We start from the raw sequence: 14,185 nt of genomic DNA, 5'->3' as shown, positions 1-14,185 counted from the left end.
CTGAATCCGATTGAGCATTCATTTCACTTGATGAAGACAAAACTGAAGGTAAAATGCCCCAAGAACAAGCAGGAACTGAAGACATTTGCAGTAGAGGCCTGGCAGAGCATCACCAGGGATGAAACCCAGCGTCTGGTGATGTCTATGCGTTCCAGACTTCAGGCTGTAATTGACTGCAAAGGATTTGCAACAAAGTATTAAAAAGTGAAAGTTTGATGTAGGATTGTTTAGTTTGTCCCATTACTTTTGGTCCCTTAAAAAGTGGGAGGCACATATAGAAACCGTTGTAATTCTACACTGTTCACCTGATTTGGATGTAAATTCCCTCAAATTAAAGCTGAAAGTCTGCAGTTAAAGCACATCTTGTTAGTTTCATTTCAAATCCATTGTCGTGTATAGAACCCAAAATATGAGAATTGTGTCAATGTCCCAATATTTATGGACTTGACTGTATACAGCAAATTAGCGTTACATGTGATGAGGCCCTTGATCTGAACAATCTGCCATTTTTAGATGTAAAGACTTTTTCATTGATCATGATGTCCCTTTGATCACACTTTAACATCTGCGATAATGCTTAATTCCACCAACACCCTATTCTTTGCTTCCATTTATAGTTTGTTTCCATAACCTTTATCACTAAATATGTGTATTATTGAGTTTGGCTGTTTCCTCTAATTCTTGATTTGTTACTTTTCTTATTGGATTTAAACTGTATATTTGCTAACCACTATGCAAGGCGGAGGCTAGCCTTTCTTATACAATTATTCCTACCCCCTTTTTAAAAATTGGTACAGTTTGAATAACCTCTTCTACGAATATCTCAAACTTTGCATTCTTATCACTTACTGTTCTTGTGAACTTCAAATGTCACTGGTTGTCATTTCTTTCAACCGTTGAAAGAAAGTATCTGAAGTGTCTATTTTCGAATCCAAAATAAAAATATCATCATCAATGTAGTGCTGCCATAGGAACAGAACAGTGCAAATCTAGTTCCCATAGTGATGCCACATGTCTGCAAATAATAAGCATTATAAAAACAAATGGGATAGCATAAAATGAATTAATTATAGCAAAAAAATACTGTACGGTCTCAAATAATGAAGACATATCTATCAAACATTCTAAAAAGGCTTCAAAATCTTTATCATGAGGAATAACTGTGAAGGGTGAGCTAATGTCTATCATTCTCCATCTATAAGAAGACATTAATTTCACTGAATTTAAGATGTCAAATCTCTTTCATAAAATCTCATCAAGGTCACAACTGCTGCAATTAAAAATCTATATATTTATACTGGTTTGTACATACATTTTATATAGAGAGCGCTACTATATGAACCATTTATTTTGGAAACTTGCCTTCTGGTGGAAGAAACTGGTCAGGAAATAATTTTTCAGTGCACGTATGACTCCAGACACTGGGCCCACGTGATCTCTTGGCATGTCACTGTTACTTAGGTATCGCCCCCTCCAAAAGCCGTAACCAGCATTAGTCTGGCAAGCTAGGCTGGATACTCTAAAAGGAAATCCACAGGGTTGGGGTCCTCCGGTTCAGCATGGGGCTGAATTCACTAGCAAACAAATAAAAATGCGCCCCATAAAAAACACCACTGTGATGAAAACGGGGTCCCTCCTATCATTCCTAGCCAGTGGGTGTTAGGATAATAGTGTTAAACAGTAAAATAATAGAATACATGCAGGGCCGGATTAAGGGAATGGAGGCCCCTGGGATAAGGGGGCCTCCATTCCCCCGTAAGGGCCCCCCCCCCGTGATCCGAACCGCCCCCCTCCCGGTGATTCAAGCTGCAATCCCCCCCCCCCCCGGCACTTACCTCCTTTCCCGGCGCGCTGTACACTCTTTACTGAGGAGATCTCGTGAGAGTGAGACTACAGCGCGCCGGGGAAGCACTGCAGTGAAAATGCTCAGCAGCACTAATCGTGCTGGGGGCGCCCCCGCCCCAGACCGATCAATACTGCTGCTGAGCACTTTCAAGGGCCCCCTGGATGCCATAGGCCCCTGGGCTGTAGCCCAGTTAGCCCTATGGTTAATCCGGCTCTGAATACATGTAAGAAGAACTAAGTCCTGGCAGCCATAAAACGCTGAAAGTCAGAGCATGCTGGCGCTTGTACAACTACTTGGGATCTAGCGCGTCCCTTCCCGTTCTGCCTAAGCGAAGCCGTACGTATAAGATGTCCCTGGAAATGCATATTTTACAGGGGGGAAAACGTTCGTCCATCTCTACAGGTGCCCCATTATGTGTAGTATCTATCTACATGGCTGTTTAAGTGCATTGATTTTTCATGATCACACTTGGTTATAAGTGGTTGTTTAGGTCACTTTTCCTTGCACTACCTGCTTAAGTGTGATTTTGTCCCCCTTTATTTTATTTTCTGAATTAAACACATTCTTTTCAGTTATGTTAATTTCTGCAGTTTTCTCCCTTTAAACTGCATGTTAGTTTGTTATTATTCTGTATTTATAAAGCACCCACACACTACAGAGAGCTGTACATTGAAAGGATCCTGATGCAAATAATATGAAACAGCAAACAGTAGGCAGAGATGGCTCTGACCAAATGAGCTTACAATCAAATACAGTGATAGACAGGGCCGGACTGGGACTAAAAATCAGCCCTGGCATTTAAAGCACATAAGCCCACCTCTGTTCCAGATAATATTAATAATAATTACAGTACTTTTTGCAAAGCTCATTGTTATATAGTTTCCCGTGAGATATTAATGTATTACGCTCAGCTTGACTATCTATTTGCAGCATAGGGCGCATCAGTATTAGATAATGGTATGCACAGGACCGGCAAGAAAAATTTGGGGACGGGGTACAGTGAACTTTTGCCCTCCCCCAGCCCCACAGGTGCGCAGGAAGAGAGATGTATACCGGCGCTGTGAAGGGGTGTGGCCGCATAATGTTGGGGTGTGGTCAATATGGGGCGTGGCATAACATATTGGGGAGATTCAATTGCTGGCGATGTGATACATGGGTATCGCGCAGTGCACATTGCTAGCAATTACGGTAGAAATCTCTGCTTATTTTTCCTTGGGAGGAAAAATGAACAGTGATTTCTGTCAAATTTCAGCCGCAGAGTGTCTCGCGGATGTTCACTTTGCAGCTAATTGAATCCCCCCATTATGTATTAGTGTTATCAATTGATTCTTGTTTGTGTTTCTCTCCTGTGACGTCATCAGCAAGTTGTCTGCACCCTGCTTGTACAGAGGTAACAGCTGCAAAAAAAGTAATACGGAACTGAGTTTGAAGTGTAAGAGGGCCGAGTCCCAGTTTAAAGGCTGCATAGATTTGACATATATTTATATTTGGAACCCAATAGATTTATTGGAAACAACTTGCTTGGAAAACCCCCAAATAAAAATCGTCTTTTAACCCCTTCAAGTCCTGAGGTGGTTTACACATCTATGACCAGACACATTTTCATACAGGTAAACTGTTCTAAAAATGTCCCACGAGTAGCATCTTGCACTTGAAAAGTCTGCACCAGCTGTTATGTTACATGCACTGCTTAAAGCTACAATTCAATGAAAAAAATGTGACATTTTTTATTATAAATCATTTCAGTTACCTGTAAGAAGACAAGTGGTGGCCAATTAAAAAAATACAATAATTTTTTAGCGTCACAACATTCTATCATCACCTTCTTTGTCCATTGCTACAAAAATCAAACAAAAAGGACTGTTTGCCTCATGGTATTTACCTATAGAAGGTACAGGGTGGTCTCAAAAAGTCCTGTTCAAATCTTTTTGAAAAATATTTTCGCTCATGTATAATGAATTATCACCTGACTCTGCTCAAACCACTTTGAATGGCAAAGACTCACAGCCAATAGGATTCAAACACAAATATGCTTGATTCTCACTGTAATTCAAAATATAAAAATTTATATTTTACTAAAAAAAAAAACAAACACCTACAAAAGCTGATTCACCTGCTCCCTACAAATGCCTGTTGATGTTATCGCCATGCTTTTGAATAGGGGAGTTAATTTATAAAGTACCACAATACATGTAACCACAGTTAAAACCCCCTCAGAAAGCAACCGGAGAAAAATAAAGATTTATTGACTAATAAAATAAAACAAAAAATTTCCCTGCGCAGATCTCTTAAATGCACAGGTAAAAAAAATGAAAAGAACAAAAGCCTACAAATATGTTGATATGCGCTGGACACGTTCACATGCGATTGCACCAAGATACAAGCAAACCTTTCCCACTAATTTCAAAGGGGTTTCTACACACTGGACACCAAATTTAAATGAATGAGAGAAATTTATGGAAGAAACGCTGTTAGGTACGAATATATATACATTATAAAAAAAATATATATTTTTTTATATGCACACACACACACACACACACACACACACACATAATTTTAGACCTTTTAGCCAAATGTTGCAATGATATAGTGAAGTAAAATTGTCAAAGGCTATTTGAAAAAGTCAAATTATTTAGTCTTGCATATACATGTTACTGTATTCACATATATACAGTAATGGCCAAAAATTTTGAGAATGACACAAGTATTGGTTTTCACAAAGTTTGCTGTTTCAGTGTTTTTAGACTTTTTTGTCAGATGTTGCTATGGTATAATGAAGTAAAATTACAAGCATTTTATAAGTAGCAAAGGCTTTATTGACAATTACATTAAGTTTATGCAGAGATTCAATATTTGCAGTGTTAACCCTTCTTTTTGAAGACCTCTGAAATTCCCCCTGGCATACGGTCAATCAACTTCTGGGCCACATACTGACTGTCGAATCAATACTTGGAGTTTGTCAGAAGTTGTGGGCTTTTGTTTGTCCTCAATGAGATTAAGGTCTGGGGAGTTTCCTGGGCATGGACCTAAAACTTCAGTGTTGTGATCCCTGAGCCACTTAGTTATCACTTTTGCCTTATGGCAAGGTGCTCCATCATGCTGGAAAAGGCATTGTTATTATTATTATTAATTTTTATTTATAGGGCGCCACTAGGTATCCGTAGCGCCTTACAGGGACAGACAGAAACACGATACAGGGTGAGACAGCACGGTACAGTTACCAAAAAGCACAGTAACTCAGAAGCTCAATGTACAGCTAGATAGAGGTGAGAGCCCCAGCGGGGTAGAGAGGGGGGTAGAAGGGCAGGAGGACCTCACGGAAGAGACATGGAGCTGGAGAGCAGAGTTAAGGTGGTGGAGAACAGAAGGAGAGGAGGCCCTGCTCGAAGGAGCGTACAATCTAAGGGGAGGGTAGGATGGACAGAGAGGCGATGGTGGGAGGAGGGAATGGGGAGAACATCACCAAACTGTTCTTCGATGGTTGGGAGAAGTTGCTCTTGGAGGATATTTTGGTACCATTCTTTATTCATAGCTGTGTTCTTAGGCAATATTGTGAATCCCCCCCACGTCATTATTGGAACCGCCACAAGCCTGGTCAAGGTGGGTCTGGAGCATCTATAATAGATGGGGACAACTGAAAATGGACAAACAAAACAAAAACCAGTGTGCCCCCCCCCTCTCTCAGATACTAACAGCACTGCAAGAAGTGCGGGTCTGGGGAAATGCTAAAGATTGGGACCACTGTGGTCTCAGTATAATGGACCAAGGACCTTAATATCATGTCCATTATATCAAAATGTAAAAAAAAATTTAAGCAGACAATTTTCAAATAAAGTTTATTTGACTAAAAACTCTTGTTCACCGTTTTGTTAAAAAAAGAAATCATCTGTATTTGTTCTTCTGTAATACAATAGAAATCAAAAACATAAAAGCCGTCATAAGTACTTGCGTCAAGTTCCCACCACTGAATGACTGCGACCTGGAGTGGCTGATGGTCAAATTACAATCACAAGCTGATTGTGCCTGGCTAGTGACTAAAGAGAAGACACAGTCAATTTAAGTCACAGTCATTCACAGGTGGGTGTTCCTAGCAAGCAGTGGCGTCAGTTTTCATGTTTGTTTTTTTTCACACTGAATTATAAAAAGACAAAAGAATTTCCCATTAGGTTACGATGAAGAAGGAAAAGAGAACATTTTATTTTATATTAAAGTGAACGAGGAGTTTCTGTGATTGTTTAGTTCAATTACATTTATTATTATTTTTGCTACTGAGTGTTCTAGCATGCATTTGAAGCCATGGACTGGAAGAGCATGTTGGTATTTGTGGTTCAAAAGTACCAACACACCCTTCCCCTCAATGGCTGCCAGTGTATGTTGACAGCAGGTCCTCAATAGTTCAGGAAAAAAAGCCAGGGAACCAGCACTGCACACAAAGCTTTTAGTTTCAACTAAGCTTTCCTGCTTGCAAAACCTTCACTTTTTGCATGAGATCAGCGAGCAGGTACTTGCATTGACTTGGGTGAAACATTGAGCATGATAAATGGAGTTTTGGGCAGAAGTAGGTGTGCTATTTTCATGTGAGCAAATAAAGATTCACTTATTGTGCCAGATTTAATTGGCTCCAGCTACATGAGTGGCTCGCTCCTACTCAGCAATCTGCTTACACTATTCTAATAAGCGAGCTTAGAGCCGAAACTTAACCCCTAACCTCCTTCGCTTGTTCTCCCCTCTCTCCAGTAGCCCCTCTTTTCTCTCCCCTGACTTTGATGGCTCCCTTTTGTTCACCCTCCCTTAGGATGTAAGCTCGTATGAGCAGGGCCCCTCTCCCCTCCTGTCTCCATCTCTGTTCTTCTGCTCTGTCTTTACCCTTATGTCTGCCCGGAGTTTCTGAAGTATTGGTACTTTGTGTTTATTGTTCTGTACTATGTCACCCTGTATGGTCTACTGTTTGTACTGTGTACGGCGCTGCGGAAACCTTGTGGCGCCTAACAAATAAATGATAATAATAATAATAATAAATCAAATGCTTCCAGCTGAGATATACTTTCTTGCAGTGGCAGCCATACTACTCTCCCCCACATACCAATTCTGCAAATGGAAAACACTGAGCTATAGAATTTGCTGTTAAAATAACAAAAACTATAGTATGTAAGCTTCCAAGAAGGGCCCTCTGTTAATAACCAGTCTAGTTATATTTCTGTGTTTGCTCCCCAATTATAAAGTGCTACAACTAACAAATATTAATAATGATGATATGTAACTTAGTACAGAAACCATGTCCCTTTTTTAACTGAGGCACAGGCAATTCTGTATAGTCAATACATGTTGTGGTTTACCCCAAAGCCAGGAGGCACCAGAGCCCAAGTGGAGTTACAAGTAGTGAAATATAATTTATTAAATTGCCCATTAGAGTTTTGTCACAAGGTCACAGATGAGTTTGTACAGGATCAGTATTTCCCACTACATCTCACTTGCCGTCCTGGCTTTTCATCTGAGACTTTATTTCCTTCATCCCAGTCTTCACATCCTTCACAAAGGTGTCCTTGAACCTCTCCATCTTGCGGGCCACATCCCCCAAGTCCCTGGGGGCCCCGGACACCTCCTGCTTCAGCTGCTGTAATGTGTCCGAGCGCATCAGTCGCTCTACGGTGTCCTTACCGGTCAGCTGGGCCTTGGTGATGGCGAAAGCCGTGATCTGGGCACCTCTGCGGATAGGTCTGGACTCTGACAGTTTCTCTATAATCTGAGGGTTATTCAACAAGCGGAACAGCCAACGTATCAGCACCATGTCTGCCTGGAAGGCCGATCAGACCGCCGGAGCCCCAGAACTCGTAGCACAGAGAAGCCTGGGGATACATTAGTGTGTTACATCCCAGTCAGTGCGGTGACAAGAGAACAAGGTTACACATAATACAGCAGTGACTGATAACATACCTGAGTAATCAGAAGCTACTTCTACTGTGTGTCCGCAACAAAGATGGCGGTGGCGGCTTCCGCCCTGAACTCGGAAGTGCTTCTTTACGTCCTGTGCTAAGGAGCTCGTCTCTGTCGTTAAAGAGTGACGACAGCGAGGCTGTGTGCTGCTGACGGAGGCCGGCGTCCTCGGGAGAGCACGGACATGCTGAAGCTACTGAAGAGCGACTCGTACGTGGAGCTGACTCCTTACCGGGACCAGCACTTCAAGGTAGTAGCCGCCATGTTCCGTCAGTGCGGCCTGCGCTGTATACAAGCTGTGCTAGTGGCCGTGAGGAGCCGGTAACGGGCAGCAATGATTGGGAAGGGGTGTCAACAAATCTGGTGAAATCTGTGTGATTTCAGCCTGTATACCGTCATGGTCCTTAAGTGTGATTAGATTTTGGCCGCACACACCTAGGGCCTGATTCATTAAGGATCTTAAATGAAGAGGATTCTTATTTCAGTCTCCTGGACAAAACCATGTTACATTGCAAGGTGTGCAAATGAGTAATCAGTTTTGCACATAAGTTAAATACTGACTGTTTTTTCATGTAGCACACAAATACTTGATAGCTTATTTGTACACTGAAATTTAAAGTTGATATTTGTGTGCTACATGAAAAAACAGTCAGTATTTAACTTATGTGCAAAACAGAACACTCATTTGCACACCTTGCAGTGTAACATGGTTTTGTCCAGGAGACTGAAATAAGATACCTCTTCATTTAAGATCCTTAATGAATCAGGCCCCTAGTGATTGGTTGACGGTTGTTTTTTCCCCAAATATGTGGAGGGACATATGGTGACTTGGATCAATTCAGGAGTCTATTTAGTAAAGGATGAAAGTCCTAAATTTGTCAAACTGGAATTTTCTCCAGCGATAAGGTGTCTTGCTATTTACCAATATCTGACCTTTCTTGTTCATCTGTAGTATACTTTGTACAAGGTTTCCTTGTGATTAGTTGAAATAGAACTTTTAGCAATTCCCAGTCATATGATCTCCTAGGCCAGTGGATTCTGAACTTTTTCTGTTCAAGGCACCCTTAGGGTCTCCAAAAGGCTTTCAAGGCACCCCTAAGCCAAAATAATTACCAAGTAGTCCCCCGCCTTGCTTATTACTTGGCCTGGCTGAGGCACCCCTATGAGATCTCCAAGACACCCCAGGGAGCCTAGGTGCACAGTTTTTAGACCACTTCCCTCTGGTCAGGGTCTACAGTCCCTCTCTAACTCCACCTTGGGATAATTCTGCATAGGTAGTGCAGCAGTGAGTAGAATGCCATAAATTTATAATATCCTTCCTTTGTATGTAGGATAGCATCTGCAAATCTGTTCAAATGGGGTGATGGACCAATTAATGTGGGCTGGAGGTAGTGTCAAATGTTGTATTTAAATTGGCTTAGTAGTGTGTTAGAGGAGGTTGGCAAAGAACAGCCACTGACCCTGCCGACAGAAGTTGTGGGAAACATAAGATCATCTTGAAGCCAGCAGATGTACATGGCTGTAGATGTTCCCGGCAGAAAAGCAGGATTACCCCAGATTGGAGTTATGGGGAGATGGTTTAGTTTCAACAAATGAGCCCCAGAGTTTAGTTAAGTATTTTAATGTTGACAATAGTTTGGAAGCCAGTGGTCTCTGCTTACTAATTAGGCCCCAGGGGTAGGGGGGCTTCATCTTCGGCTTTGTGACCGAGAGCAGAAAGTTTTGTTCCAAATTATCTTGATATTTGGAGCTTCATTATGCTCTATATCCTGACTAGAGCTCTGTCAGCTGAAGATAAGTGTCTTCAAAGCATTAAGGCTTTAAAGGTAACTTTCTCACATAGTTTGGGTTGGTTAGATGTATGTTGTTTTTTTTTTTTTTGTGTGTAAACTTAGACTGGCTTGCATGTTGTGGGGTGTTTTTTTTTTTTTTTTTTTTTGTGAGAAACGACTTGTCTTGTGGTCCTACAACATAAGCCAGGCATGCCCAGAAACTGGGAGATTATCACATACAAGGTGTGACCAGTTCCTGACAAATTTGTGCATCTCTTGTAATGTTCCTTTAGGCATCTGGGTAGACACCCTTCTGAAACTTTTCCTTATCGACTTTGGAGGGACATCTTGGCAGTGTCTATGTTGTGCCACACATTCTCCACTTAGTGATGATCATCTTCACGGAGTTTAATGGTGCATGTAAAGAAATTATTATGTACCCCTCTTCTGATTGGTACCTTTCAACAATGAGATCTCATAGATGTTTTGAAAGCTCATTGTGGAACATGGTTATCCCAGTAAGATGCAACCAAGAAAACTGCAAGGAAATCCCACAAGAGCAGCTGATCTTTATTTGAGAATAACTTTAATCACTTCCATTGCTCACAGGTGTATGCAAATTAACTTTGAACATGACTGTGTTTGGTTAACTCTGAACACAGCCCAGCCCCAATATGAAAGGATGTTCACACTTATGCAGCCAGGGTATTGTAGTTTTTGGTTTGTTTTATGTTCACTTTTTTTTAAAAACAAACAAAAAAAAAAATTCTCTTGAATTTTGTTGGTTGCAAGGTCACATTAAAGGTGGAGAATGTTGATTTTAGGCTTTACATAACAAATACCTGCAATTTCACTAAGGGTGTGTAGACATTTTATTTTCACTGTACTTGAAGGCTGCAGTCAATGTACAAATGCATATCAAGCCACTTCCACTCTCAAATTGAAAGGCTGGAGGAGGGAGTGAATGCAGCCTGATAAAGGTCTGGATTGCATACACAGGATCCAGCTGACAGGATTTCAGTTTTGTAGCCAACATTCAGACAGATGCCCCTTCCCTAATTAGCAGAGTGGTCAGTGTTTCATGCCATTTGGTAAACAGTGCTTGGCCAGTTTCTAACACAGTGGATCGCCCCTAAAGACGTGGCATTGACCAATCAGGGATTGTATTAGAAACTGGTGGTTTGCATTTGAAGTGTCAGTGCTAGTACAAGAAGCTGGCAGGGGTGCGATCTCCAGAGCTGCAGGTGCACCTACGGAAACCATGGTTCTGCTAGGGGAGGGTATTTGCTACAATTTATAATTTAGTTGTGTTGGCTCCAATCTAAAACTTTTTTTTTTTTGTAATTCCAGGGTCCTGAATCTGATCAAGTGAAGATACTGAGACAAAGTTGCACTTTGTATGTTGGAAATCTGTCATTTTATACAACAGAAGAACAAATCTATGAATTATTCAGCAAAAGTGGAGATGTAAAGAAAATCATTATGGGTCTTGATAAGGTTAAGAAAACAGCCTGTGGATTCTGCTTTGTTGAGTATCCTTTTTGTCATAACTACAGTACTCAAGCATTTGGTCTTTGCAACACTAGTCAATCCAACGTGTCCATAAAATCTAACAGAATTAGAAGTTCTAATATTTTTGTATGCTGCATATACACTGCTGATTGACATTGGAATCATGGATTCCTTTTACCACCACATCACTGTTGGCAGCACAGCATCTTAAAGTCAACTTGCAGCATATCAACACTTGCAAAGGAAAAAGGTCAGATACTCTTGCGAATAACATGCTGCAAGTACCCTTACTCCTTTTAAACTATCGTTCAATATTTCAGCTCAGAATTGACCACTCGCTTTTTACTATTTAGTCATCCTTTTGGTGGTGTTACAGATGGTCTGCCCTTTGCATTGAATCTGCCTGATGCTTATGTCGGTCTGGGGACTAGTTGTCATCAACATTTATTTATATAGCGCCTGCAAATTCTGTAGCACTTACAATTAGGAACAAACACAGTAATAAACAATACTGGGTAAAACAGAGAGAGGTAATAGAGCGCTGCTCGCAAGCTTACAATCTATGGATTAATGGGAGTCTGATACATGAGGTTAAATCTACATATTGCATATTGGTCCAGACTGCAATGGTAAACAGTGATTTGTATGCCATGTGATCCTGTCACACAGCATAGTCAAGTTCAGTCTTGAGCAATTTTGATATTCAGTATATGAAGAACTTATCTGTCTAATCTTGTTAGATACGTTTTTTTAGTTATGCTAGACAAGGCTTCATAAAAAAAAAAAAAATTAAACACCAGAATTAAGAAATGTAATTGTCTAAGCATAGTCTACGTAGGTCAGTGATGAGCAACCCAATCTACTTCAAGGGCCCTCCAACCTTCAGAAAGGTAATATACTACCTTTAAATTCAAAAAGGAAAAAAACAGCCCCAAAACCACCTCTGCGCCCCCATATGTCCCTCATTTGCTCCAAAATTCTACCACATGTCATTCAGTCCTCCCACTTGCCACAAAATGTCCCCACGTGCTCATTCCCTTACTTGACTTAAAATGCTCTGTGATCCCACAGATATGCACTCCCACAAAGCAGAGAATATAGACACTCTTATGAAACAAGACCTCTAACACACACACACACACACAATCTGATACCAAAGGCAACTTTATATATCAAAATTCCTTCTTGTTTCAAACATAGTTTAAGATTTATTTTTTTTTGGGGGGAAGGGGGGACATACAATTCAAATTCCTAGATTGCTGTCCCAATGCTTTTGATAGAGAACAGAAAATTTTATTACAAGATCTTTCAAATATATATCAATTTGTGGGTTCTAAATCTACTTTGTGCAGTGCTTTCACATACTTTAAAACAATCTGTCGTGCCTTAACTTTATTCTGAGATACTACACCAGAGGGGAAGCTGAACATGCAATGAGATATATCAACGGTACTCAGTTAGATGACCGAATCATAAGAACGGACTGGGATACTGGCTTTAGGGAAGGCAGACAGTATGGGCGTGGCAAATCTGGTGGCCAGGTGAGGAAAAATTCTTTTAAGCCAAAGCATTAAGGCTAATTGTTACACCAGTAACTACCTGTGCGTTTTAGAGCTGCACTTTAACAATTAAACACCACCTTTCTCCTTTTAGGTCAGAGATGAGTATCGCCTAGATTATGATGCAGGAAGAGGGGGTTATGGCAAAGTTGTACAGACGTTTTGAAGAACTGAAAATCCAGGCTGTCATGAAGATCTTGTCCTCTTTATTTTGTGTCTTTTGTTGAAAGTTTAGGTTGGATTTGTTTATGTAAAAGAAATGCATATGGTTGTAAGATGACATCTGTTTATAAGGTTTTTGAAAGAATTCCCAAAAGGAATGTATGTCTTGTATATTCACATTTTTTAGAATAAAATTTAAAAACTCAAACTAAAAACCATGTACTTTGAATTAATTGGTAATATAAATTAGCGGGGATTTAAAATCTACAATGTTAAACTGGGGTATTCCATGGGCTTATACTGAAAGACAAGTGTTCTGTAATATTAGTCCCAGAATAATGAGCACTGTTAACGAGTTTTGTTGACCGCTTTGCTGTGGAAGGACAAGTGAGACACATTCTACTAATCTTTCATATGTGTTTTTGAAGATCCCTTGTTCTTTGCAGTGCAAAGGTAAAGAGTACATAGATGTCTTGAAAACCAGACACTCGCCAGTACTTTGGCTGGTGGTTGTCCTCTTGAAGGGAAGTCCGACTTTCTTACTAGGAAAATCATAAGCCAGAAGAGATTGTGAGTTGTGATTGGTCTGCTCCCATCTGCCATTTTATAGTGACTAGCGTGTGCTTGTATTGGCTTCTGGGGCTTCGGCCAAGGGCAGGGGGCACCTTTAGTAAAAACTTTTGCCTAGTTGGTAGTGCAGCCTTTAAACTTTCAAAATGCTGGTCCACTTTTAGCATAAAACCATCCAGTGCTATGGAGAAAAAGGCAGGGGACATGGTTTGTTCAGTTTCCAAGGGGCAGAGTCAGCTGTGAGGTGCCTCCGAACATATCCTCGATATCCAATTGCGCACCTTGCCAGCTAATACGGTACAGAAATCTCTGCTCATTTTTCCTCTCATCTCTAAAGGAGGTGACTGGAAAAAACAGATATTATAGTAAAAACTCTGACTCAATGTGTCTCCGGACTCAGAAGACACTTTGCGTCGCCTTGTGCTATATTGAAACCTGTATTTAACATTTTAGGAGTAAATTTATCAAGCGGCAGGTTTAAAAAAATGTTTGCTATAGGCAACATCTCCACTTTGTAAAACCCCCAGTTTAGTAAATATACCCCCAAGTCTGTGTGCACATTGTACATTTGCCCAATACAGCATGGTTAAATTAATCTATTGTGGTAAATTTAGTTTACTTTTTCCTCTGCTCTTTCTTCCAAGATATCACCCACTTTGGCTTATGGCAGCTTCCAACCAGTAAAATCTGAAATTGTAGAACTGATCAAACTATCAAATAACCATTAAAAACTTTCACATGTATGAGTAAATGATTATCATAGTACCTTACTAAAGATTATCATTTATTTGTGTGGCGCTACAAATTCCGTAGCACCTAACATAGTA

At 40.5% G+C, this 14,185-nt stretch overlaps 2 protein-coding genes across 2 annotated transcripts; one reads left to right on the top strand and one right to left on the bottom strand.

Annotated features, from left to right (window-relative positions):
• Positions 1 to 5,668: 5,668 nt before the first annotated feature.
• On the bottom strand, positions 5,669 to 7,884 carry NCBP2AS2 (NCBP2 antisense 2 (head to head)). Its single transcript, XM_075202237.1, has 2 exons — positions 7,784 to 7,884; positions 5,669 to 7,695 (listed from the first exon to the last, which is right to left on the bottom strand). Exon 2 carries the CDS (start codon positions 7,635 to 7,637, stop codon positions 7,317 to 7,319), a length of 321 nt encoding a protein of 106 aa, XP_075058338.1. The 5' UTR covers positions 7,638 to 7,695; positions 7,784 to 7,884; the 3' UTR covers positions 5,669 to 7,316.
• On the top strand, positions 7,863 to 13,003 carry NCBP2 (nuclear cap binding protein subunit 2). The gene is made up of 4 exons (XM_075202236.1): positions 7,863 to 8,033; positions 10,906 to 11,087; positions 12,470 to 12,608; positions 12,721 to 13,003. Exons 1-4 carry the CDS (start codon positions 7,968 to 7,970, stop codon positions 12,790 to 12,792), a joined length of 459 nt encoding a protein of 152 aa, XP_075058337.1. The 5' UTR covers positions 7,863 to 7,967; the 3' UTR covers positions 12,793 to 13,003.
• Positions 13,004 to 14,185: the final 1,182 nt, after the last annotated feature.

The sequence above is a fragment of the Mixophyes fleayi genome, chromosome 3, assembly GCF_038048845.1.
Source record: "Mixophyes fleayi isolate aMixFle1 chromosome 3, aMixFle1.hap1, whole genome shotgun sequence".
Taxonomy (NCBI): Eukaryota; Metazoa; Chordata; class Amphibia; order Anura; family Limnodynastidae; genus Mixophyes; species Mixophyes fleayi.
This window is presented reverse-complemented; position numbering and strand designations above follow the sequence as displayed.

Bases quoted from the DNA above. Each gene is read 5' to 3' on its own strand.
- NCBP2 (XM_075202236.1), top strand. From the start codon at position 7,968: ATGCTGAAGCTACTGAAGAGCGACTCGTACGTGGAGCTGACTCCTTAC. The intron at 8,034-10,905 runs GTAGTAGCCGCC...TTGTAATTCCAG, and splicing joins ACCGGGACCAGCACTTCAAG to GGTCCTGAATCTGATCAAGT. The intron at 12,609-12,720 runs GTGAGGAAAAAT...TTCTCCTTTTAG, and splicing joins GTGGCAAATCTGGTGGCCAG to GTCAGAGATGAGTATCGCCT.
- NCBP2AS2 (XM_075202237.1), bottom strand. From the start codon at position 7,637: ATGGTGCTGATACGTTGGCTGTTCCGCTTGTTGAATAACCCTCAGATT.